The sequence below is a fragment of the Molossus molossus genome, unplaced genomic scaffold, assembly GCF_014108415.1.
Source record: "Molossus molossus isolate mMolMol1 unplaced genomic scaffold, mMolMol1.p scaffold_m16_p_4, whole genome shotgun sequence".
Classification (NCBI taxonomy): Eukaryota; Metazoa; Chordata; class Mammalia; order Chiroptera; family Molossidae; genus Molossus; species Molossus molossus.
Window position 1 is genome coordinate 74,200,238 of NW_023425377.1, and position 26,358 is coordinate 74,226,595.

General features: G+C 50.2%; 1 protein-coding gene across 3 annotated transcripts; it reads left to right on the plus strand.

Moving 5' to 3' along the window:
• Nucleotides 1–1,966: 1,966 nt before the first annotated feature.
• TYK2 (tyrosine kinase 2) lies at nucleotides 1,967–25,592 on the plus strand. Of its 3 annotated transcripts, none has more exons than XM_036240247.1 (26): nucleotides 1,967–2,163; nucleotides 2,847–3,030; nucleotides 3,326–3,541; nucleotides 6,454–6,577; nucleotides 6,701–6,848; nucleotides 7,183–7,346; nucleotides 9,270–9,636; nucleotides 10,092–10,295; nucleotides 10,387–10,544; nucleotides 16,848–16,956; nucleotides 17,047–17,236; nucleotides 17,313–17,416; nucleotides 17,513–17,695; nucleotides 17,769–17,856; nucleotides 18,677–18,837; nucleotides 19,668–19,803; nucleotides 19,886–20,040; nucleotides 21,092–21,242; nucleotides 21,693–21,790; nucleotides 21,899–22,091; nucleotides 22,378–22,496; nucleotides 22,920–23,092; nucleotides 23,307–23,424; nucleotides 24,545–24,655; nucleotides 24,737–24,908; nucleotides 25,047–25,592. In XM_036240247.1, the coding sequence occupies exons 3-25, from the start codon at nucleotides 3,346–3,348 to the stop codon at nucleotides 24,869–24,871; spliced, it is 3,585 nt and encodes a 1,194-aa protein (XP_036096140.1). In that variant the 5' UTR covers nucleotides 1,967–2,163; nucleotides 2,847–3,030; nucleotides 3,326–3,345; the 3' UTR covers nucleotides 24,872–24,908; nucleotides 25,047–25,592. The 3 variants fall into 3 exon arrangements, with proteins under 3 accessions (XP_036096140.1, XP_036096141.1, XP_036096142.1); XM_036240248.1 differs by having other exon boundaries at nucleotides 18,710–18,837; XM_036240249.1 differs by lacking the exons at nucleotides 22,920–23,092; nucleotides 24,545–24,655; nucleotides 24,737–24,908; nucleotides 25,047–25,592 and having other exon boundaries at nucleotides 23,307–23,419.
• Nucleotides 25,593–26,358: the final 766 nt, after the last annotated feature.

The following is a 26,358-nucleotide window of genomic DNA, read 5'->3' on the forward strand; positions in this document are numbered from 1 at the left end:
AGGAGATGTGAGAAACAAGTTGATTTTGCTTATGAACCAGAAGTGGGTGTGAGAGAAATGGGGGAGTAAAGAAGAACCCTAAGACTTCTCTTTATGAACTAATCAATATTTCCATTTTTATCTTGAGTTCTTACACAGGTGGGCTGAGTAGGCACAATAAAATACAACTGTTTATTATGTTGTTGTTGTTGTTAATCCTCACCTGAGGATATTTTTCCATTGGTTTTTGGATAGAGTGGAAGGGAGGGAGGGAGAGAGACACACATTGATTTGAGAGAAACGCATTGATTGGTTGCCTCTTGAATGGCCCCCACTGGGAGTAAGGATCGAACCTGCAACCCAGGTACATGCCCTTGACCAGGAATCAAACCCGTAACCCTTCGGTTGGCGGGCCAACGCTCTTAACTGCTGAGCCAAACTGGCCAGGGCACAACTGTTCATTTGTAAATTGGCCACCATACACAAAGGATGAGAGACTGAAGAAAGAGTCAGATCACTCCAGATTGGCAAGTGGCAGGTTTAATAAGCAAGGGAACTTACATATGAGGCTTCTCTTGGACAGCCACCAGATGAGTAGATCTCTGCCTCTGCCCACCAGAGTCTTAAAAGTTTAATATAGAGGCCTTAACTGGGTCCAGTCACAAATACTGCCCAGATGGTCTCAACAACTTACTCTCTCAAGGCTGTGTCTTCGAACAGTTCCCACTGTGGGGAGAGCAGGTAAAGTGTACATTCCAAAGATGGGTGGGGTGAGGAAGTCTGCAATTGTACAGGTTCAGCTCAAGGGTCAACTGGTGGTCATGTCCTCTTGATGACCTCCTACTACAACAATACACTCCTTTTATTCCTCTCCTTTATTACAGACACTCTGGAGATGTCTCCATATCTGTGTAGAGGACCCCTCATTTCCCCCCTATCTGCATATCCCCTGTCAGGATGAATTCCCCTGCCCCCAGGTTCCCAACACTCGGGGCCCTCCAGGTACCAGGCTGTCTCTCTACTACTTCACACTGAATCTCCATAGCTGCCTTGTGAGCAAGAATCTGTCTTTCCTCATATTTTCTCAGACTCAGAGGAGCAGCCATATGCCCTTGGCCACAGCATTTATGGCTCCAACTCCAGAAATAAACCTGGCTCTGCCCTTTTGTGCTGTGACCTGAAAAGGTTACTCGACCTCTATTAAAGGAAAAAAGATAGCCCTGGCCGGTTTGGCTCAGCGGTTAGAGCGTCGGCCTGCGGTCCAGAGAGACCCGGATTCAGTTCCGCTAAGGGCACATACCTTGGTTACAGTTTGTCCCCGGCCCTGGTTGGGTCGTGCAGGTGGCAACCACTCGATGTGTCCCTTTCACGTCGATGTTTCTCTCTCTCTCTCTCCCTCCTAACTCTATCTGAACAAAACACGGGAAAATATTCTGACACTTGGAAGCAAGAAAGACTTTATTCAGGTCTTTTGCAATAGGAGTTTCTAACAGGGCTGAGAGATCTGGCTCAATTCTGAATACAGCAAAGATAGCTGGGGATTGTGAGCCGTGGGAAGGGCTGTTGTCTATAAACGGAAAATGACTAAGAGGAGACATCAGAGGTAGAAAGCCTCTGGCACTGAACTGAGAATTCTTGCTAAAGAGAGGCCAAGGGTTTACAAATACAAAGTGGGGGCACGAAGAACTCAGATGTCAAGGGTGGTGGGATGACTAGGAGTGTTTGCTCAGACTGGATTGGGCCGCCCACTTGTGCAGACCACTCCCTCCGCGTCTTCCACCTCGTCTCAGCCTGTCGCTGACGCTGCGGCACAGCCGAGAGCCGACCAAGCCAATCACGGTTGAACGAAAAGCGAACCAGGGGCCAATAGAAGTGCCTCCATTGAACGAAAGGAGCAATAGTTACGTGTTACAAAAAGGGCGGCAGCCAATGAGAGTGCCCTTTTCAAGTGGCCAATAGGAGGCGGCATCTCGGCGGCGATAAGGCAGCGGCTGCCTTCCGTGGCTGGACCGGGTCTCAGGTTCGAGCCAGAGTACCCCGGAAAGGGTGAGTGTGGAGGAGGGCACCGAACGGGTGCCCCCGGAGGTCGTCAGGAATGATGAGGCCGGCGGGAGGCGCGGAACTGGCCGCGCTTGGCTGGAGGTGGAGAGAAGCACCCGCTGCCTGCTGACTGGTCGATGTTCGGTGGGTGCACATCACAGTTCCTGCCCCTGCCAGCGGGGTTTGGAGGTTTGGGTGTGTGGGGTGCAGGCTTCCTGAGTGCAGACCTCACCCCGACCCCGTCTTCAAAGCTGGGTCCTGGCCCAAAAGGGACGAGGAAGGATGGGCACCCCAAAAGCCCTATCCCCATGATTTTAACGTAAACGTTAATAGACAATAATAGCGAACATTTATCCAGGGCCTACAGCATGCCAGGCCCTGTGCCGCGCCTTTCCCCTACCTCATCTCATTGAATGCTTCCCACAGTCCTTTGAGGAAGAGAACTTAACATGCCCATTTTCCAGGTGAGGAGACAGGCTGATTCCTGAGGAATCTGTCATTATGCTATTACAACATTCTCCTCTTCCCATCACTGTTTGTCCTAAGTCAGTAACGGTGGAATCGCTGACAGCCCCTCCCTGGAGATACTGCAGACTTCAGAAGGCCTGGGCCCTGGGCCTGGACTTCAAAAAGTCTGGGAGCTGGTTTGACAGGAGAGAGCTGAACTAAACCCCTCCTAGGCTTGGGGGTCAGAAAGGCCTGGGGTGGCTCATGGGAATTTATGTGGGAGGAAGGAATCTTGCCCTGAAAGAGAAAAAGCGATCATGAGGATGAAACCAGTAATAATGATTTTACTCATGTTTTTGTCATATTTTTTATTTTTTCAGGCCTATATCAAGGTCTGTGCTAAACATATCTATGTGAATATGCAGAATTGTGTTGAACCGGCACAACCACCTTTTGATGGCAACACTCTTAGCATCTCCATTCTCCAGATGGGTAAACTGAGGCCCAGCATGGCTAAATGACTTGCTTGAGTTGACACAGGGAACACCCAGATTCACCCCCCAGGTTTGTTTGACCACACCTGCCTGCCTGGTTATTTTGTATTGGTGCCAGTTTGTCCAGTAAAGAAGTTGGACGTTGTTATTGTTCATGACAGGTCTAGAAGGTGGGGATGCATACCCCAACTTCATCAAACTTGTGGAAACTGAGGCTCAGGGAGGGGAATTGGGTACCTGAGGTCACACAGCAAGGGGAGTTCAAAATATTCCCCTCAGGCCTCAGTCTAAATGGGCAGCAGGTTGTGGTGCTAACAGGAACCTCCAGGCTAAGGCCTGGGGACTAACAGGCTATCCCTTCCCAGCCAAAACAGTTGTCAAGAGCATGCCTCTGTGCCATTGCGGGGCCACCGCCAGGGGCAGCGAGCCCGATGGGGATGAAGCTCAGCTCACAGCTATGACAGGAGGCTTGAAAGTGCTCCTGCACTGGGCTGGCCCTGGCGGCAGGGAGCCCTGGGTCACTTTCAGCGAGGCCACACTGACCGCAGAGGAGGTCTGCATTCACATCGCACACAAAGTCGGTGAGTCCCATGGCAGGGGTGGAGGTGCTGGCAACAGCAGAACCCCATCCATCCATCTGTGTGCCCATTCATTCAGCAGACACTGAGTGAGCACCTACTGTGTGCCAGCCCCAAATCACTGCCTTTGTAGCACTGATATTCTTCTCATAGGGAAAGTGTAATAAGTAAGAAAGCTGTGTAGGAGGACAGAGATAGATGATGGGAGAAAATTTAAAACTTAAGGAGATAAGAGAGGGAGCCATGGGGATATCTGGGGGAAGATGTGTACCAGGCAGAGGGAATAACAAGTGCAAAGGCCTTGAAAAGGGAACTTGCCAGCTGTAGCTGTTGAGGAGCTGTTGAGTGAGAGGAGACAGGAGTAGGTGAGGGAAAGGAGGTGACAGTGCAGGTCCTGCAGGGCCTTGTGGGCCTCAGGGAGGACTTTGGATTCTACTCCAAGTGAGGTGGGACGGTGAGCAAAGGAGGGACATGACTGAACTCAGGTGTTGACAGGTGCTCTCTAGTTGCTATAGGGGGAACAGATTGGTGGATGAGGGTGGGAGCAGGGAGGCCAGGGCAGAGGTGATCTCTAGGTGGGAGATGATGGGGGAGAGGTCAGTCAGGGCCAGATCTTACAGTACCTTAAACATCAGAGGGAGGAATTGAGAGTTTAGACTGTTTCTTGAGAGCAGTGAGTAACCAGGGAATGGCTGGAAGAGCCTGCAGTAGATGTGCTCAAAAGTGTACTTTCTTCTGCCAGAGGAGTAGGTCTCTCCAAGGGGACTTTGCTTACAGGTTCCTTCCTCCAGGAAGTCCTCTCAAACTCCCTCTTTCATAACTGGGTGGAGACTTTCTGGTGGATTTTCACAACATCTTTTACTTTTCAATCAATGATTCTTAAAAGAACTCAGACAGATGTGCTGAGTTATGTAAAACATGTCTGTCAGAGGGAATAGCTTGTGCAGGGGGGCCAGAGAGCCTGATCTGTTTGAGGAAGCAAAAGTAAGAGTAGCTAGAGTGTCAGTTTCAAGAACTTGGAAGGGGAAGTAGGAACTGAAACCAGAACATAACTGTAAGGGTTCAGGTCATGATTATTCTGTGATGAGGGGTTGGACTTTCTCAGGGGGCAATAGGGAGCTATGGAAGATTTAAGCCAGAGTATGAAACATTCAGATTGGCTCTTTAAGAAGATGCCTCACAGGGAGACATTCTCCTTCTGCAGGAGGCAGTACACTTGGTTGCAGTGACGAAAAGCAATGTGGCATCATCTAACACGGTTGAAATGTACATTCTCTGAGGCCACACAGCTCTACTCCTAGATATTCACTGTAGGAGACGGATATGAGAATGTTCAGAGCTGCCTCATTTATCTTAGTGAAAAATGGGAGACCATCTTAAAATCCCTCTGCAGAAGAATGCACAAATAAATAGCAGTATGGTTGGACACTGGAATACTATCTAGCCACGAAAAGAGACTTTAACCAACGTTACACATATCATGTAGCATTAAAAAGCAAACTGCAGAATTCCTATGGTACAGTACCACATTTTGAGTTTATAACAGTCAAGACTAGATCACAGAGGATATGAAAATGATAAACTCTGTTTCAGGAGTATGGTTATCTCTTTGTGGGAGGAGAAAAGAGGTGGATGTAGGCAGGGGCTTCCATTGTATTTTGCAAGTTTTATTTCTTTATCTGGTAGCTAGTACTTAGGTGATTATAAATTATCTGAAAGGACTATTTTAGATAAAAAAATTTAAGTGATGTGTATTTCAAAAAATGCCTGGGGTGGCCAGTGTGGGGAATGACAGCAAGTTTAGAGGATGGACTAGGCCTGGGCTTTGGATTTTGGAGGAAGTAGGTGGATCCCAGAGAGGTGGAGGATGTAGAAAGAGCAGAACTTGTACCAATCTGAAGTGGAAAAGGTAGGAGGAGTTGAGGTCAAGAACCAAGTCCTGGCTTAAAGAACTGGGCAAAACCCGGCCAGTATGGCTCAATGGTTGAGAGGTCACTGGTTCGATTCCTGGTCAGGGCACAGGCCTGGGTTGTAGGCTTCATCCCTAGTAGGGTACATGCAGGAGGCAGCCGATCAATGTTTCTCTCTCACTGATGTTTCTATATATCTCTTCTTTTCCTTTCCTTTCTCTCTAAAAATCAGTAAGACATTCTGCCCTGGTAGATTTAGCTCAGTGATAAGAGCTTTGGCGGGAGGACTGAAGGTTGTGGGTTCAATTCCTGGTCAAGGGCATGTACCTGGGTTGCAGGTTCAATCCCCAGCCCCAGTTGGAGTCGTGCAGAAGGCAGCCAATCAGTGTTTCTCTCTCATGTTGATGTTTTTCTTTCTCCTTCCCTCCCTTTCTCCCTCCCTTTCTCCCTCACTTCCACTCCATCTGAAAAATCAATGGAAAAATATTCTTGAGTGAGGATTAACAAAACATTAAAAAAATAATAAAAATCAGTAAAATATTAAAAAAAAAAAAATGGCAGAGCCCAGCCAGTGTGGCTTAGTTGGTTGAGCATCATCCCATGCACCAAGAGGTTACCAGTTTGATTCCTGGTCAGGGCACATGCCTGGGTTTCAGGCTCAATCCTCAGTAGGGGACATGAAGGAGGCAGCCGATCAGTGTTTCTCATTGATGTTTCTGTCTCTCTCTCCCTCTCCCTTCCTCTCTGTGAAGTTAATAAAAACATATTTTTATTATTTATTTATTTTTTAATCCTCACCCGAGGACATTTTTTCTATTATCAGATAGAGTGGGAGGCTGGAAAATATAGTTCACTGTGAAGCCACAGAATGGTCAACATATTGTATTGTTCTCTGTCAGCAGTGGGAGGCCCAGGGAAGGCTTATGAAGGGAGACAGCAGGACTAGGGGCCCACAGGGTGATGGCAGCAGATGCTGACTCCAGATGTTGTTTCTCCCCTTTCCAGGCATCACTCCACCCTGCCTCAATCTCTTTGCCCTCTTTGATGCTCAGGCTCAGGTCTGGCTACCCCCAAACCACATTCTGGAGGTCTCCAGAGACACAAACTTGACGCTGTACTTCCGCATAAGGTGGGTGAAGGCCTGTGGGAAGGCTTGTCCCCTTTTGTTCTGTCTCTTCTCTCCCCTGAATCCCACCTTCCTGTAGGTGTGAATCCGTGCTCAGCCCCAGCTGAGCCCTCACCCTTCCTGTAGGTTTTATTTCCGGAACTGGCATGGTATGAATTCACAGGAGCCAACTGTATACCGCTGTGGGCCCCCAGGGGCTGAGGCTTCATCAGAACAGGCAGAGCAAGGGGTGCAACTCCTTGATCCAGCCTCTTTTGAGTACCTCTTTGAACAGGTATGAGCAGGTCTGGGAGGTGGGATTATTTCAGGGGGTCTGAGGGGCCTCCACTTCTTTCCCCAATTATAGCTAATAGGTTTCAACTCATACCATCTGGGATCCTTTTTCTACCTGAACCAAAGGGTTCTGAGACTCTTACGCTTACATGGGAAAGGGTGCTGTGATCGATTAGTGATGTCTGCCACAGGCATTGGCATAGGAGGCATACTGTGCTGTATATTTGGCTTTTCCAGAAAATAGGGAGTCCTTCCCTCCCCTCCCAAAGTGGCCAGAAGCTGGGGAATACACAAGTTCTCAGGCCTCCCTTTCAGCCTGATTTCCCCGTCCCCAGGGCAAGCATGAGTTTGTGAATGACGTGGCATCGCTGTGGGAGCTTTCAAGTGAGGAAGAGATCCACCAGTTTAAGAACGAGAGCCTGGGCATGGCCTTTCTGCACCTCAGCCACATTGCTCTCTGCCGTGGTGTTCCCCTGGAGAAGGTGGCCAAGAAGATCAGGTGCCTGGGAATGGGGCAGAAACACTGTGTATGTGGATGGCATCTGGGGGCAAGGCAGACCTTGCATACTGCCATGCCTTTATTTGTTCAACAAACATTTATTGAGCACCTACTGTATGCTGGCACTAATTCTGGTTATTGAGGACACAGCCGTGATCAAATCAGACAAAAATTCCAGCCCTTGCCCTGACTGGTGTTGCTCAGTGGTTTGAGCATTGACCTGTGCACCAAAGGGTCACAGGTTCAATTCCCAGTCAAGGGCAATGACCTGGGTTGCAGGTTTGATCCCTGCCCCGGTTGGGGTGCATGCAGGAGGCAGCCAATCAAGTGTCTCTCTCTCACATTGATCTTTCTCTCTTTCTCTTCCCACTTCCCTCTCTACCTTCCACTCTCTAAAAGTCAATGGAAAAAAATATCCTCAGGTGAAGATTAACACACACACACACACACACACACACACATCCCTGCCCTCTTGGCTCTCATATTTGGTGAGGAAGACAGGCAATAAAAACAAAATACAGAAGTAAAATGTATAGTGTTGTAGATGGTGATAAAGTGCAATGGGGTAAAATTAGGAAGGAAAAGAGAAATAAGAGGAATGTCAGGGAGTGAGGGGTGTATAATTTAAAATTGGGTAGTCAGAAAATTCCTCACTGAGCAGATGATAGTATGTTCAAAGATTTGAAGGAGGAAGCCATGTAGATATCTGGGAGGAGAAGATTCTATACAGAAGGAACAACCAGTGCAAAGATCCTGAGGCTGGACTATGCTTGATATATTGGAGGAAGTGTGGCTAGAGCAGGGTAAGCTTGGAGAACTCCCTAGAATTCAAGGGAAGGAAGGAGTTAGCTGTGTTCACCTCCATTGCCAAGGGCAGGGGCAATTAGGGCACACTGCCTGGAGGAGGCAGCAGGAAAGCTGGATCTTTCAGGACCAGCAGTTCTTAAAGCACATATTTTCTAGTTCCTGTCATGTTATCATCACTCTAGAGGACTAGGGCTATGACAACAAATGAGCCCAGGTACTGGTAGGCACAGAGGAGGCAGCCTCTCCATCCTGGAGATCAGAAAACACTTCCCAGGTGAGGTGATTGATATTTCTGCTAAGACATGAAGGCTGAGTTGGCTTTATCCAGATGTGGACTGTGTTGGCAAAGGGAACAGCATATACAAAGGCCCAGAAGTAGAAGATGGCTACAGCCTATTTCCAGGGGAAGTGAATTGGGAATATGATTGCTCAGGTGCAAGAATTGGCAAAGCACTAGTCAGGGGGCCTTTTCCTTCAGGGCAGTAGGGAGCCCTGGAAGGCTTGGATGTAGGGGCAGAAGGCAGCTAGAATCTCAAGCTTTAGGATCCTTCTGTTTAAGGGGTGAGAGAGAAGGCTTGGGACATGGAAACTCTGGCTTGGACACCTGTAATCTAGGGAGGCTATACTAGTAGTTGGGTACAGGGCAGGCAATGGGAAGATGGGGACATGGGGGAGGGCTTTGTGAAGAGCAGAGGGGCCCCCAGAGTTGTGCCTTTTATTGATGATCATATATTAATGATAAATACAATAGCGACTTCAGTAATAACAACAGCTGACACTGACAGTCATTATTCTGTCATTAGCTCTACAGGTGGGCATTGTTTGCACTCATTTTCCAGATGAGCAGACAGACCCCTTTAGAGCTTAAGGAAGTTGTCTAAGAACTTGGATTTCAGCCCCATAGTCACCTTCTGAGTTCTGTGCCTCTGTCCCTGACAACCACCCAGCCTCCCTGTGCTGGCCCTTTATCATATTCTCTCTTTCCACCTCATGACAGCCTGCCTGTTTTTTAGACAAGGCAGCTGAGGTCCAGAGAAGGTAAGTCATTTGCCCTATGTCACCCAGCCAGGCCTGCAACCCAGGCCCCTAACCAGCCCCTCCTGGTCATCTCCCCAGCTTTAAGGATTGTATCCCACGCTCCTTCCGGCAACAGATCCAGCAATACAACGTGTTCACACAGCTACGCCTGCAGGTCATCTTCCGCAGGTTCCTGCCGGCCTTCCAGCCTGGCTGCCTTTCCCAGCAGGTCATTATGGTCAAGTACCTGGCCACACTTGAGCGGCTGGCACCCCGCTTCGGCACAGAACGTGTGCCTGTGTGCCACCTAGAGCTGCTAGCCCTGGCCGAGGGGAAGCCCTGCTATATCCAGGACAGTGGACAGGCCCCTCAGGACCTCAAGTCGAAGTCTGCAGTTGAACCCCCGACTCACGAGGTGCTGGTGTCTGGCACTGGTGGTATCCAGTGGCGGCCAGTACAGACAGAGGTGAGCAGGGTGCCTCTTCCATCTGAGGGTCCAGGAAGAGTTACGCAGGGGCTCCTGTTTAACCATGGTCTTGGTCTCTGAGGGGGGCCATGGTGACCCCTTTCCCTACATGGCTCTGGAGTGTGTCCTGTTTCCTGGGGTCTGTTCCTTGGGGAGTATCCTCTGCCTGCCCCTTGGGGACCTGGTTTCTGGGGTCTGCACCTCTGGGAACCCCTTTGGACTTGGGGGATGAAAGAACTAGGATTCTCCTCTCTGCCCTCCCTGAGGTTCCGGCTTCTGGCATGTATATCTCTTGGGGGTGGGTCCTCTGTCCTACCTGTGACACCATGACTCAAGAGGGGATTCTCGAGATGTTCTGGTCCCTCCAGCTTCAGCCTATTCCCATGGGGAATGTGCGGGGAACTAAATAGGCACAGCCTTGCTCAAATCAGCCTCGGCATGTGCTGGGTTTCCAGGGTCCGAGAGGTTGTGATGGTGGCAGCAGCAGGAATCCTCATGCTGGCTTATCTGGGAAGAAAGCCAAGACCCAACCATTGGGCGGCCAGCCTGTGGACAGGCCTAGAGAGGCACCATGGACCTACTTCTGTGACTTCCAGGACATCACCCACGTGGTGCTGAGAGAACACCACGTCAGCATTCACTGTCAGGACAAGTGCCTGGTGGGGCCCAAGGCTGGGTGCTGAGCTGAGAGCCGGGCTGGGGGGGCACCCCCAGACTGTAATGCCTGCCTGACATCCCCGTGGCCTATAGGAGCTGACCCTGCCTTCCCGGGCCATCACTCTGTCCTTGGTGTCACTGGTGGATGGCTATTTCCGCCTGACGGCCGACTCGAACCACTACCTGTGCCACGAGGTGGCTCCTCCACGGCTGGTCATGAGTATCCAGGACGGTGTCCACGGACCCCTGCTGTGAGTGCCCAGAAGGGAGGCTGGGCGGCATGGGCTGTGGTGGTGGTAGCTGTAAACTAGACCCTGAGCTCAGGGGACTGTGGGGCTCAAATGAGGTGAGTGTGCATGTTTGTGTATATTTGTGTCTCTGTGTGCAGCTGTGTATGTGCATGCATTTGTGTGTGTGTGAGCATGTGTGTGCAAGCATTTGTCTAGTGTGTAACTGTGAGCATGCATTATGCGTTTATTCACTCATACCACTGTGTGCATGCATTCCTATCCATATGTGTTTGTGTGAGTGCCTGTGTACATGTGTGTTAACCCGTGTGTGCTTATGTAGAAGTACACCCACATGTGTGCTTGTCTGTGTGTGTGCATGCATGTGAGTGTGCATTTGTATGCATGCATGCAAGTGTGGCACCAGAGATTATAGATGGAGAGGGTATAATGGGTTGGGTGGCATGTCATGATGAGAGTGCCTGGGTTTGGGACCGTTGCTGTGTGTGTCTGGATATTTTAACAGCCCATTTGGTGTGCGGCAGTGTCTCTGCTCCAGTGACTGCATACAAATTGTCATCACCTGTTTTCACATGTGATGCGATAGGTGATTTGGGGGGGCGTGTTGTACAAATGTCAGTGGCCATTGAGAAATGTGTGTCGGTGTTACACCCCAGCAGGTGTGTGTTGTCCTGGTAATTGTGGGTCACTGAGCAATTCTGTTTGGACTTGTGGGGTAGACAATATGAGGTGTCAGTGCTTATGTGGTAATCATTTGCCTGTGTGGCTGATCTGGATGCTGCCAGGTCATGGTTTGTGACTGTCAGCTTACCTAGTCATTGGCCCTGTGCCTGGATGTCCTTTGTCCTACCTGTAATACAGGGGCTTGCCCCTGGCATTTCTGAGAGGTCTGACCCCTCTGAGCCTAGTCTGTATACCAGAGGAGGATTGAAGTGGCTGTTTTACCTCATGAGAGCTGTGGCTGTGCCCTGTCACAGCTAGATAGATATGTGCCACTCAAACAGAGTCTGTGGGCCATGTAAGTGTGTGTCTTAGTCTGTTTGGGTTGCTGTAACAGAATGCCATAGACTAGCTGGCTTACAAAGAACAGACATTTATTTCTCACAGTTCTGAAGGCCAGTAGTCCAAGTTCAAGGTACCAGCAAATCCAATGTCTAAATGTGACCTAAAGTAAATAAAATAATATGTGACCTAACAAAAAAAAATCTGATGTCTGGTGAGGGCCCACTTCCTGTTTCAAGACATCTGTCTTCTTGCTGTATCCTCAAATGGTGGAAGAAGCATTGGAGCTCTTTGGAGTCCATTTTTGTTAAACCTCACCTGAGGACATTTTTCCATTGATTTTTTTTTTTCTTTAGATAGAGTGAAAGGGAAGGAGGCAGGGAGAGAGAGAGAGAAGAGAAAGGAGAGAGAGAGAGAGAGAGAGAGAGAGATGTGAGAGAGACACATCAATTGGTTGTCTCCCACATGACCCCAGCCAGGGCCAGGGATCTAACCTGCAACTCAGGTAGGTGCCCTTGACCTGGAATCAGACCTGTGACCCTTTGCTCTGCGGGCCAACACTCTAACCACTGAGCCAGACCGGCCAGGGCTGGGGTCTTTTTTTTTTTATCCTCACTCAAGGACATTTTTCCATTTTCTGTTCAGACAGAGTGGGAGGGAGAGAGAGAGAAACATCGACATGAAAGGGACACATCGAGTGGCTGCCACCCGCACAACCCAACCAGGGCCAGGGGCAAACTGTAACCAAGATACGTGCCCTTAGCAGGAACCAAACCCGGGTCTCTCTGGACCTCAAGCTAACACTCTAACCGCTGAGCCAAACCGGCCAGGTCATGGGGTCTATTTTATAAGGCATTAGTCCCATTCATGAGAGCTCCACCATCATGACTTAATCACTTTCCAAAGGCCTCACCTCCCAATACCATCACATTGGGGGTTATGGCTTCAACATAGGACTTTCAGGCGGACACAGACATTCAGTCTGTAGCAGCATGTGCACCAACACATATGTAGGCATCTGGGTTGTGTAGCTGTGTCACCTTGTAGTGTCTTGTGTTCGTGATGGTTGTCACCTCTGAGTCTGGGATGTTGATGCCCCTCCACTGCCTTGTTATACTGTGTAAGCAGCTGTGTCTATGATCAGCTGTGGGACAGACTTTTCATTGTGTGTCACCCTGTGAGTGTATGTCTGGGTGTGTGCCCATCAGCATTTGACAGCTGTTTCCTATCTCTGTGTGTGTCACTGTGTCAGTGATGGTGTCTGACATTTGTTACACACAAGTGTGCCTGTTCTTGTGCCTATGTCTCTGTTGTGAATTTCATGTATGACAGTGTTATCGCTGTGCATGTGCTGCTACCTGCACAGCTAGTTGAACCAGACCTGAGGAGGGGTGACGGGAGACAGAGAAAAACAGACTAAGAAAGACACAGAGACATTCTAGAAGGAAAAGCTGGGGCCAGGTGGGACACTGCTCTTGAAATTCACAGTAGGTACACTAAATGCAAATATTTTACAATCCTCAGGATGCAAAGGTATAGTGAAAAAACAGTTCTTTAAATCCAAGATAATTAATTCAAATTCTAGAGGAACTGTTGTAGGTGATGGCAGCCCAGGCTGTAGTGGGCCCAGGATTTTTATAGTTTGGTTAATAGCTCTTAAATCCTGTAGTAATCTCCATTTTCCTGCTTTCTTCTTTACAACAAAAATGGGAGTATTCCAAGGGCTGTTAGTTGGCTTGATATGACCTGCTTCCGATTGTTTCTGTACTAATGATTGCGCTGCTTGCAACTTCTCTCCTGCTAGGGGCCATTAATAAACCCATACTGCCTTATCTGATAGCCAGGTAATTTTGGCAGCAGTCTTTTGGGCTGGAGAGACGACCAAGGCCCCTAAGGAAAAGGCGAAGGCCCTTGAAATCCCAAACCTTGCCTGCCTTTCTGAGTGGAGGCAGGAACAGGAGAAATTCTCCCTTGCAGGTATTTCCTTAGCCCCTTTTCTGGATTGTATCCTTGTCCAAGCATTTGCGCAGTAACTACAGAATTAGGGCTCATTAATAGTATTCCTGTCTTTTCCATAATGTCCCGTCCCCATAGATTAACAGGCAAATGATCTAGAACATAGGGCTTAAAAAAACCCAGTGTTGCCTTCAGAATCTTCCCATTTGATAAACTGTGCACTTTGTTGGGGCCTAAAAACCTATCTTGCTCCTTGTAAATCAGCCATAGAAACATCTGCTCCTGTATCTAAAATAACTTTAAATTTCTTTTTATTCAAATTGAGCTTTATTTCTGGGACATTTTGGGCGATTAGTTGCGCCCAATAGATTCTGTCTGTGGAACCGAATCCTATCTCTCCCTGCAGTTCCTTTGATAGCATTCTCACAGGCAAGCTGTTTAACCACTGATATGCTGGCCCCTGAATTATTTATTATTTATCTTATTTATGATTTCCTTCTAAGATTTCTCTTAACAAATCTTTTAACTTTCATAAACCTTTTTTTTTTAATCCTCACCCAAGGACATTTTTCCATTTTTTGTTCAGATATTCAGATAGAGTAGGAGGGAGAGAGAGGAAGAGAGAGAGAGAGAGAGAGAGAGAAACATCAACGTGAAAGGGACACATCGAGTGGCTACCCTCCGCACAACCCAACCATGGCCGGGGACAAACCGCAACCGAGGTACATTCCCTTAATGGGAACCAAACCCGGGTCTCTCTGGACCACAGGCCGACTCTAACTGCTGAGCCAAACCAGCCAGGGCTCATAAACCTTTTTATCCATCCAGAAATAACCAGTTTTAGAATAAATTTTTAAAATATATATATAATATATATTTCTCCATAAATATATTTTATATATATACTTTATATCTTCTTTCACCAAAACCATATAATTTCTTTCTAACTTAATCTGAACTTTTAACTCTTAGAAATGTTGATTTTTCTTTTTTTTTCTGTGACAAGTACAAGTAATTAACATTACTCAGACTGGCAAATATATTCATATTTTCAGTAGACATTTTTCAAATCAGTAGATCATTAACAGATCCAAATCCATCCTCTAGCTTTTCTGTAATAAGAACCCAAAGTGGGCAAACTCAGGTTAATTAACATTTTAGTATATCCTGGGTGGGGGGGGGTCCTGAAGGATGGGATACAATTTCCTTGGAGGCTAGGAGGAGTTACCGTTCCTTAGGGCAGACTGAGGCATTGTTAATAAAACTGTTTTTCCTTCCTTTTGAATCTGGACACTGACATTTTTTAATATAATTGGGTTTGGCTGTAGTTATGTCAATCCAAATATCAATATATGGCATTTGATCTGGGTGTCCAGGGCTCCTGTATGTTTTCTGACGGACCATAAAAGCCCATTGCAAATTGAAACTACCTTCGGGTGGTCAATTAACCCGAAGGTAGGTAGGCCATTAGAGTTCACATAGAGTCTGTAAGGTCCCTGAGCTTACCGGGACATTATAGCTTTTTTTTTTTTTTTTTAATCCTCATCCGAGTACACTTTTCCATTTTTGTTCAGATAGAGTGGGAGGGAGGGAGAGAGAGAGACAGAGAGAGAGAGAGAGACAGAGAGAAACATCGATGTGAAAGGAACACATTGAGTGGCTGCCTCCCACACAATCCCAACCAGGGCCGGGGCCAAACTGCAACCGAGGTGTACATGCCCTTAGCCGGAACTGAACTCAGGTCTCTCTGGACTGCCGGCCGACACTCTAACTGCTGAGCCAAACCGGCCAGGGCAGGACTTTGTAGCTTTTTGTTCGAGCTTTGATCCAATAGGCACTGCAATGGAGTTTTTATATCAGATTGACTTTGGCCTATGACAACAAAGGAAAGTCAACCAGACAACAGACAATCAGGAGGGCCATTAAACAAACAGAAAAAAACACAGATGTAACAGAAACTGAAGTTCCCGAAACTGAAGTTCCCTGTGACATCTCTCTAGGGAGCCTGGCCAGGGAAGTAATACTGCGTCTAGCCTTTTCCCTTGCCATTGAAAGGTGCCTATCAGACTGAACAGAAAACAGTACTCACCGGTGAGATTCCAGATGACTCAGATGAGTTCAGAAGCTCTCTTATGCTCTGGGGATAAAGTCTCATCAGGGGGATTAATCTCTCTCACAGCTGTAGCGGCAGATGATGGGGGCGTCTTTAAGGATGCATAGCCTTTCCCGGCTTTTGTCAAGTCTTTTACTGCACGTTGCTTCCCCACCTTATTGGCCTCCTGCACAGGATCAAGGTAACAATGTCTAATTAGAAACCAAAGATAAATGTTCATGCCGGAACCTTGTTTGGGCCTTTGGCTATATCTCTGCATCGCAGACATTCCCCTACCTTCTCCCAGGTTTCCAAGTTGATTGTCCCTTCATCACGAAACCAGGGGCAAGTTTCATTTATATATTCTAAAAACTCCCGGAGTTGATATTTCTTTACTGGGAATCCTCGAGCCTTAATCATAGCATATACATATATATATATCTTTCTTGAGACATGGAATTTCCCATGTTTCACACCTGGCAATCAATCAGTTCTGCTCCCCTACCTTGCTTTTGCTTCTTAACATGCGCACACTTCATGGATCGGCATCTCCTCATTTCGAGCTTCAAGTTCCCCGATACTCACGTCTCTGTTCAGGTGTCACTTTGCCGCAACCTGCACGCCTAGTCGAACCAGACCTGAGGAGGGATGACAGGAGACTGAGAAAAACACAGAGACTTTCTAGAGGGAAAAACTGGGGCCAGGTGGGACACTCCTCTCAGATGGAGAAACTGACTCTGAGCTAGCTCAGCCAGTTTATTATATAGCCATTGCAAGGGGGGGAGGAGTTCAAAAGCTTCATTGTTCTCAAACACCAAATGTTTCCCTTGGCCTCTGAGCTCAAGGTCCAGATTGTCCATACATTCTTGCTCGAGGCTCGGGACACTCCTGTGTGGGCCTTGCCAGTACACAGGAAGAACAAGAGATCTTGGGCAGAATGTTCCTGCATAGGCCCTGCCAGCACACAGGCTCAACAAGTGGCCTTGGGACTAAAGGCTCCTGGGGAGACCATGCAAACACCACAGGGCTTTGTCCGTTGTTTTGGAAGCTCCTGGGCGAGCCCATGCAAACACCACAGGAGTAAGAGACCTTGGCTCAGCTGCCCTCCACATGCATGTGTCCCAGATTCAGTGTCACCTCATAAGCAGATGTGTCTGACATTTGTCTCAACTGGGAGTGTGCCTCTGGGCAGGTGTTCTTGTTGTGAGGTGGGGGTCCAGCAGTACCCCCTGACACTGCCTCCTTGTCCCCCACAGGGAACCGTTTGTGCTGGCCAAGCTGCAGCCAGAGGATGGCCTCTATCTCATCCACTGGAGCACCAGCCACTTCAACCGCCTCATTCTCACAGTGGCCCAGCGGGACCAGGTGGGCTTGGGGCAGGGGTTCTGGGCTGGGGTTGTATGCACTCCCTGCCTAGACCCCTGCTCACCGCCCTCATCCTGCCACCCACCCCAGGCACCTGGCATGCAGTGTTTACGCCCATGGAAGTTCCCCATTGAGCTGTATGCTGGGATCTTCAGGCTGCAGAACTGGGACCAGTCCTTCCCCAATGTGCGGGAGCTGCGGGCTGCCCTGCAGGGCTGCTCACTGCAGGCCGGTGACAACTGCTTTTCCCTGCGCCACTGCTGCCTGCCGCAGCCAGGAGGTATAATGACGGGGCCAACGGGTGGGGTGGCAGCTCCTTCCATGCCAGCCCTCAGTGACTTTGCTCCCACCCCCAGAGATTTCCAACCTCATCATCATGCGGGGGCCTCGGGCCAGTACCAGGTCTCTCAACCTTGACCAGCTCTGCTTCTACCGGGTCAGCCAGGATGACATCACCCAGGTTCGTGTGGGTGTGGGCCCCCTTGGGGCACAGGAGGAATGGGGAGGGCAGTCATCAGCTGTTGTCATGGAGATGATTCCTGCCTTGTTCCCCCAGCTGTCCCACTTGGGCCAGGGCACAAGGACCAATGTGTATGAGGGCCTCTTGAGAGTTGGGGGCGGAGGCCCTGAGGAGGACAAGGCAGATGGTGGGGGCCCCACCTTGCCCGGTGGGGCCCATGAGCAGAAGCTGCGAGTGGTGCTGAAGGTATTAGACCCCAGTCACCATGACATTGCCCTGGTGAGTGAGTGCAGCCAGGGGGCAGGGAGAGGGGGCAGGGTATGCGGCCCCCTGACCTGGCCTGTTCTCACAGGCCTTCTATGAGACGGCCAGCCTCATGAGCCAGGTATCCCACGTGCACCTGACCTTTGTCCACGGTATCTGCGTACACAGCTCTAAAAGTGAGTGAACCCCAGCACACACTCCCCACCAATTACAGGCCAACCCCTCCCCACTTCTACCTATTCCCTGGGCTGTACCCTAACCCTTGACCTGCATCCCCATCCCTGACTACACACTGACACTTGACCAATATCCTGACCTGTGACTATACCCCAATCTGTGACACCAATATCCCAAACCCCGACTATATGCCAACCTGTTGCACCTCAACCTCTGACTACACCTTAGCCATTACCTGTACCCTAACCCTCGACTACACCCTGATCCCTGACTGCATCCCACCATTATCCACCACCCAGATGCCTCTACAGCCCAACCCCCATCTGCCCTCTGACCCCATCAGGACTGTGACCCCAATCCTCCCAGACCTCAGTCCCTGCCCCACCCCTACCCCTGTGTACAGAATGATCCCAGAACCTGAACCCAATGTGTCCATCTCTCCTTCTTTCCCCTAATACCAGTCTTCACTTTAACCCTGCATAGCTTCCACCCTGAGCACTCCAACCCTGTGAGATCCTAGCATCACTTATGCCTCATCTCAAGCTCTATACCTCCACTTATCTACACCCACCTCCAGGTCCCCAGGCCCATCCTCACCTTTGTCACTGACATGGCAGCTGACTATACTGCAGACTCACCCTGGACACAAATGACACCATTCACCTCTGCCTCACCCTGCATCTCAGCCGATGCTCCATCCTGCATTAATTCTCTCCCACAGTCATTCCAAGCCCCCATATACACCCCTGCCCAACAGCTTCCCCACCCACAGTTTCAGCCCCCATGTTCTTCCCCTGGCACCCTGGAGGGTGGAGGCAGGTGGACGGCCCCTGCAGCAGCTGGCCTTTGCAGATATCATGGTGACAGAGTACGTGGAGCATGGACCCCTGGACGTGTGGCTGAGACGGGAGAGGGGCCGTGTACCTGTGGCCTGGAAGGTGGTAGTGGCCCAACAGCTGGCTAGTGCCCTCAGCTACCTGGTGTGTAGCCTGTGGGTGGGGCCTGGGTCAGTAGGGTGGGCCAGAGCAGCCTCAGTACTGGGTGGGGAGGTCTCAACACATCCTTCAACCCACACTGGCCCTAGGAGGTCTTTCCATAAACCTTCTCTGCTTACATACCCATGTGGCTCCCTTCTCCCCTGAAAGAACACCTAACTCCTCCACTTGGTGTCCTATGGGGCGTGGCCTCGGCCACCTCTGTCACTCCCTTTTGCTATTCATTCCCAGCCTCTCCTGGTTCTCTCATTCCAGTTTCCAGAGTACCCCTGTGTGCCAGGCTCTGTCATAGGCCCTGGGAACACACAAAGAACAAAACAGACAGAACTCACTTTCCTTTGGGGAGCCAGCATTTTTAGTTAGAAGAGTTAAACAGGAAGTAATAATTATGTTATATAATATGTTAGAAAGTAGTAAGAACCATGCGGTAGGAGCAGAGGTGCAGTTAAGGAGTTGCTACAGGTTGGGGAAGAGGTGAAGTTTTAAATAAGATGGGCTGGAGAAAGATTCCCCAGGAGCATCCCAGGAAGGACCAACCAGTGCAAAGGTCCTGGGGAAGGGGTATGCCTGGTATGGGTTTGAGGATAGCAGTGGAGTCCTTTGGCCTTTTGTCTCAGGCCAAGAGCCTTAACCACCAGCTCTGGGAGAACAGGAAGGACCCACTGGGTACCCAGTGGTGTTCAGTCACAGTGACATGTATTGGGATCCCAATAATGTTCATGACTGTCTTTTTCACATAGGCTGTCCCTGTGGGATGGGTGGGGACAGGATCTATAGGATCCTAGTGGCCATGCCCCCTCTCCTTCCTACCCCAGGAGGACAAGCGCCTGGTTCATGGTAACGTGTGTGGCCGGAACATCCTGCTGGCACGTCCGGGGCTGGCGGAGGGCACCAGCCCTTTCATCAAACTGAGTGACCCCGGTGTGGGCCTGGGTGCCCTCTCCAGGGAGGGTGAGGACTGGGACAGGGCTGGGCATGGGGACTGGCTTACCCCAGTCTTTTCACCCTGGTGACCTCTCTCCCTGGCCCCCAGAGCGGGTAGAGCGGATCCCCTGGATGGCCCCCGAGTGCCTGTCTGGCGGGGCCAATAGCCTAAGCACTGCTGCTGACAAGTGGGGCTTTGGTGCCACCCTCCTGGAGATCTGCTTCGATGGGGAGGCCCCCCTACAGGACCGCAGCCTCTCTGAGGTACAGTGGGGTTGACCCTTGGGCCCTTTCCACAAAGGAGCCAGTACCCCCAAGGACACTAGAGGTCAGGGTCCAGAGCTGCCCCACTCTGACCTTACTTATGTTGCCTCATCTCTTTCAGGTTCCATCAGGTTATCTGTCAGTTAGGGTTAGTCCCGACCTCAAAGGTCATTGTGGCACACAGCAAATAGTGACTGCTTCAGTTTTAGGTACGGTGACCAGGGCAGTGATTGAAGCACAGGGGAGAAGGGGCCCCAGAGGATGCCCCTGAGCTAATTGACGGATCAGGCAAGGCTTTCCAGAGGAAGATTTTTTTTTTTTTTAGAGAGAGAGAGAGAGAGATAGAGACACATTGTTTGTTGTTCTGTTTATTTATGCATTTATTAGTTCATTCTTGTACATGCTAGGCCAGGAAGTTTTAATCTAAGTGCAAAAATCCTGCAGCAGCCAGGCTGATGTGGCTCAGTAGTTGAGCATCAACCCATGCACCAAGAGGTCGCCTGTTCGATTCCAGGTCAGGGCACACGCTCAGGTTCTGGGCCAGATCCGCAGTGGGGGGCATGCAGTAGGCAGCTAGTTGATGTTCTCTCTCATCAGTGTTTCTATCTCTCCCTCTCCCTTCTTCTCTCTAAAATCAATAAAGAAAAAATATATATGTTTACAAAAAAAATACTGCAGCAGCCCAGGCTAGGGAAGGGTAGGCAGCCTAGGCACAGCTTGTGCAATGGCCCAGAGACTTTGGTGCATTCAGGGAGCTATGTCTGCAGAGCTTCCTGGGAGCAGAGGTGGTTGGAAGCCAGGACAGGAAAGGCCAAGTGTGAGATGCTCCACACAGCAGAATCTGCTGGACTTGAGTTCAAGTCCTGGCTCTGTGGTGGCAGGCAAGTTGGTTTCCCTTTGCCGAGGTTCAGTGCCTCATCTGTAAAATGGGGATGACAGAACAAGGACCTGGCTGGTCTAGCCCTGCTGCTCTGGGGGTTTAACTCTGCCTCTTGGATAAGGGGACTTGGGAGGGTGGGGTTACTGACTCTTCAAGTCCCCTTCCCCACAGAAAGAGTGCTTCTACCACAAGCAGCACCAACTGCCTGAACCCTCATGTCCAGAGCTAGCCACACTCACCAGCCAGTGCCTGACCTATGAGCCAGCCCAGCGGCCCTCCTTCCGCACCATCCTTCGTGACCTCACTCACCTTCAGCTCCAAAGTGAGCCCCAAGCCAGTCCTGGGACCTTGGGACAGGGGGAGGGGCTAGGTGCCTGTTAACACAGGCAAAGTATACCCAGGGCCTCTGTACAGTGGCTGGCTTCTAATTCACTTAAGTGGGTGGGGGAATGCCCAGAGTTCTTAATGTTTTGCTTGAGGACAGCCACAACTTTTTTGGATAAATTAGACCCCTCTCAATTTTTTTGGTTTTGTTTTCTCTCTTGCTGAAAAGTTTGTGCCCTTTACTCAGTCTCAGAACATCCCAGCTGTTAGTTTGATGCAGCCAACTCTGCATTTTGGACTAGAAGTGGAATTTTCCAGCTGTTGCAAAGTTTCCTGATCTCTGGGTTGGAAGCTGGGGGAAGTAGTCACTTACTTTCTGTGCCCCGTAGTGTGAGCCTGCCCTGTACTGTGGGTCAAGGTCGGGCTTCACCCACTATGGCTCTTCCAGATCTCGTTGAAGTTCTGTATGTGAACCCAACCTCGTCGGTGTCAGACCCCACTGTTTTCCACAAGCGCTATTTGAAAAAGATCCGGGATCTGGGCGAGGTGAGGACCTGGAGGGCTGGTGGAGGGGTCTGGCTGTTAGAAAGAGACCTACATGGAAAAGTGGGGTGGGGGGGCAATGGAGTGTTGACCATCCTGCATCTTGGCCAGGGTCACTTCGGCAAGGTCAGCCTGTACCACTATGACCCGACCAACGAAGGTACTGGCGAGATGGTGGCTGTGAAGGCTCTCAAGGCGGGCTGTGGCCCTCAGCTCTGCACTGGCTGGAGGCGGGAGATTGACATCCTTCGCACACTCTACCACGAGCACATTGTCAAATACAAGGGCTGCTGTGAGGACCAAGGTAGGCAGGGAGGACAGGTCCATGAGGGCCTAGCCAATTAGAGCCTCTCAGACCTTGGCTGGAGAATGCAGTTTGTAGGTGTAGCGGGGCTGCCTCCTTTCCACCCCACCCCACCCCACCCACTCTGCTCCTTCCCTGTATTGGGTATGGGGTTCAGGATGGATCCATTCTATCTTAGGACTAGGCCTAGTGTGGGCAGGTTTTGGCCTTTCCTCCTCACCTTGGGGTGGGGGAACTGCAGGGCTCAGGTTGGACAGCGCCCAGCTCCTGCCTCTGTTGCCTTTAGGTGAGAAATCGGTTCAGCTTGTCATGGAATATGTGCCCCTGGGCAGCCTCCGAGACTACCTGCCCCGGCACTGCGTAGGGCTGGCCCAGCTGCTTCTGTTTGCCCAGCAGATCTGTGAGGTAGGCTGGCCCACCTCTGCTCACAGAACTGCCCCTTTCTCTTTGGCCTGGCCTCAGTGTCCCATCCCTTTGCTTGCCAGGCTCCACCCCTGGCCGGCTCTCCTCTATATTTGTCCCTTTAGCCCATCACCTGGCCACAACCCCAGTGGCTGGGTCCCCAACCACATAGTTTCCACTTTTAAAACTCCCTCTGCTCACTTAGCCATGCCCAGCAGCCCGGTCCTTCCCAATTGGCCTGTGCCCTGTCCAGGGCCCCCTCTGTGGCCCTGCCCCTGATGTCCCACTGGACTCCATCCACCATCCAGCCCACTTCTGCTCCAGGACCCTGCAAGTCTGCCCTGACTGTCCCCCAGCCATCCTGGTCACAGCTCCTCAAGTCCCACCTTGCCCCATTGGTCATGACCCGCCCTTCCCCGCCCCCAGGGCATGGCCTATCTGCACACGCAGCACTACGTCCACCGAGACCTGGCTGCCCGCAATGTGCTGCTGGACAACGACAGGCTGGTCAAGATTGGGGACTTTGGCTTAGCCAAGGCCGTGCCCGAAGGCCACGAGTACTACCGCGTGCGCGAGGATGGGGACAGCCCTGTGTTCTGGTGACCAGGCGAGACCCAGCCAGAGGGGGGTGCCAGGGTCATCTGGAGCAGACAGGGTGGAGGTGGATGCTTGGGTCTCAGATGACAGGGACTTGTCTCTGTGAAACTGAACCCCCTTGAGGATGGGACCCTAACTGGGGCCAGAGGGCTCCCAAGCTCCAGATAAGGACTTCGTCTTGGTTTGGCCTAAGGCCTAACTGCCCTGTCCCCACAGGTATGCTCCTGAGTGCCTGAAGGAGTGTAAGTTCTACTATGCATCTGATGTCTGGTCCTTTGGAGTCACCATGTATGAACTGCTGACCTACTGTGATTCCAGCCAAAGCCCCCCATCGGTGAGAGCCAGGCCCGCACCACCACCCCATACTAGAGGAGTTAAAAGGCATGCATTCGCCCTAGCCGGTTTGGCTCAGTGGTTGGGGTGTCGGCCTGCAGACCAAAGAGCCATGGGTTTGATTCCGGTCAAGGGCATATACCTCAGTTGCAGTTTGGTCTCCAGACCTAGTCAGGGTTGAGCAGAGGGGAACCTATCGGTGTCTCTCTCACATTGATGTCCTATCCCTCCCACTCTATCTGAAGATAAATGGAAAAATATCCTCAGGTGAGGATTAGAAAAAAAAAAAAGACATGCATTCAATTCCCAACTTCCCCAGTTTAGCAAGTGCTTAATCTACCTAAGTCTCACAATCCCGATCTGTAAAATGGTCCATGTCCAATGCCAGGGGCTTTGACTGTGACAGAAACCCCACTGAAATAGGAATAGCTTATTCCGCTGTTTACAAACTCCAGGGAAAAATTGGGGCATGGCTTGATCTAGACCCTCATGTCATCAAGAATCCCATTTTCTCCATCCTTCAGCTCTGCTGTTTTCTGTGGTAGCATCTCTCAGGCAGACCCTCTTGTGGCTACAGTCCCCCACCCCACCCTGCGCTCCAGGCACCCATTCTCCCAAGCTGAGGGGGAAAAGGGTTCTTCTCTTTCCAGCTTAATTTTCAGGACTACCTGATTGCTTGGCTCATGTGTCCTCCAGGGAGCCAATCACACTGTGTACCCAAGGGTCATAATTATTGGCCATGCCTGGGCTGGGGGAGGAGCCAAAAGAATGTTAGGTGTTTATTCCCAAAGCCAATCAAAGTGCCTTTTTTGGAGGGAAAAAAGATCCCTGTCCAGGCAAAAACAACTTGCTGGAAGGCTTAATAACAGCAAACACCTGATTCAGACTTACTGTGCGAATATGAGTTTACCTAACTGTCACAATCACCTTAAGTGGTTGGTGTTTTTACCCCATTTTACAGATGGGAAAACTGAAGCCTAAAGGAGTGAGATCCTAAATCCAGAGTTATGTAGCTAAGAAGTGGTAGAGGCAGGACTAGAACCCCTATAGTACCACTGCAAACTCCTGGTGTCAACCTAGGCAACCCTGCCTGTTGAAGACTTGTTTTGTTTCTTCTGTAGAAATTCATTGAGCTCATAGGCCTCACACAGGGGCAGATGACAGTACTGAGGCTCACTGAACTGTTGGAACGAGGGGAGAGGCTGCCGCGGCCAGAGAAATGTCCCTATGAGGTGAGATACCCCCCTCTTCCCCTGTCCCTGCCATCAGACTGTGGACAGAGCAACAACCACAGCCCGTTTTTCCTCTCCCAGATCTATCTCCTCATGAAGAACTGCTGGGAGGCAGAGGCCTCATTTCGCCCAACCTTCCAGAACCTCATACCCATCCTGAAAACAGTCCATCAGAAATACCAGGGCCAGGCCCCCTCAGTGTTCAGTGTCTCCTGAGGCCTGCCAGCAGCTTTGCTTCTGGGAGTCAGAGCAGGTAGTTCCCACAGAGAGAGCCTCCCACCTCTGCCCCAGGGGGAAGTTGGCTTTACTTACTCCCTGCGCATTACTCTCTGAGACCCCAGGCCTGTGACCTGACTTTCCTTATTTTCATCCATTCATGCTTTTTTAACAGAATACCACAGACCAAGGGGTTTATAAACAACAGAAATTTATTTCTCACAATTCTGGAGCCTGGGAAGTCAAAGATCAAGATGCCAGCATGGTTACATCAGGTGAAGGCCCTGGAAGGGGGCGAAGATCTTTCTGGAGCCTCTTTTATAAGGGCACTAATCCCATTCATGAGGGACCTAAGCACCTCTCAAAGACCCACCTCCTAATACCATCACATCGGGCATTTGGATTTCATTATGTGAACTTTGAAGGGACATAAACATTCAAACCATAGCATCTTCCACAATCATGAAGCTGACACAGTCTGTGGAGGGATCCAGGACAAACAAGGAGCTAATCAGTCCCTTGAATCCAAACTTTTTTTTTTTAAGAATAGTTTATTGATTTTTAGACAGAGAAACATTGATTGGTCAGCCTCCTGCACACCCTCCACCAGGGATTGAGCCCACAACCCGGGTATGTGCCCTTGACCAGGAATTGAACCAGCAACCTTTTGGTGCACGGGACGCTGCCCAACCAACAGGGCCACGCTGGCCAGAGCTTGAAGCCAATCTTTTTTTTTTTTTTTTTTATCCTCACCTGAGGACACTCTTCAATTTTTTTGCTCAGATAGAGTGGGAGGGAGGGAGAGAGGGAAAGAGAGAGAGACAGAGAGACATCGATGTGAAAGGGACACATCGAGTGGCTGCCTCCCACACGACCCAACCAGGGCCTGGGACAAACCGCAACCGAGGTACGCACCCTTAGCGGGAACCAAACCTGGGTCTCTCTGGACCGCAGGCCAACACTCTGACCACTGAACCAAACCGGCCTGGGCTTGAAGCCAATCTTTATGCCTTTCTCCAGCTTCTATCCTTGGAGCCCACAGTCTCCACTAGCTAATAATGAACACCTGTTTCTTCTGCTGGTGGCTGTGGTCTTTGGGTTCTTCAGCAGGTGCCTGTTCTGGGGACTGCAGCTAGAGCAAAACACTCACTACAGAAGAAGTCAGATTCAACTTTTCAACCTTTGCTCACCTCTAAATCACTAGCAAGCAGGTAGACCAGTGCCAGGAACACAGAGACGCTCAATGATTACTTGTTATATATACTAACCAAGGATTTGGGGGCCACATGCCACATTGGTAAGACTGCCATTCTCACCCTTTCCTCCCTGCATGACCTCAGGCAAGTGACTCTATCTGGGCCTCTGTTTTCAACTCTGAACTGGGGATGGTCATTTTTGCCACCTCGGAGGACTGATGTAAAAAGCTATGAGGCTGTGTATGTCAAATGGTTTCCTGAGAAATATGCAAACAATTGCTTAATAAACAT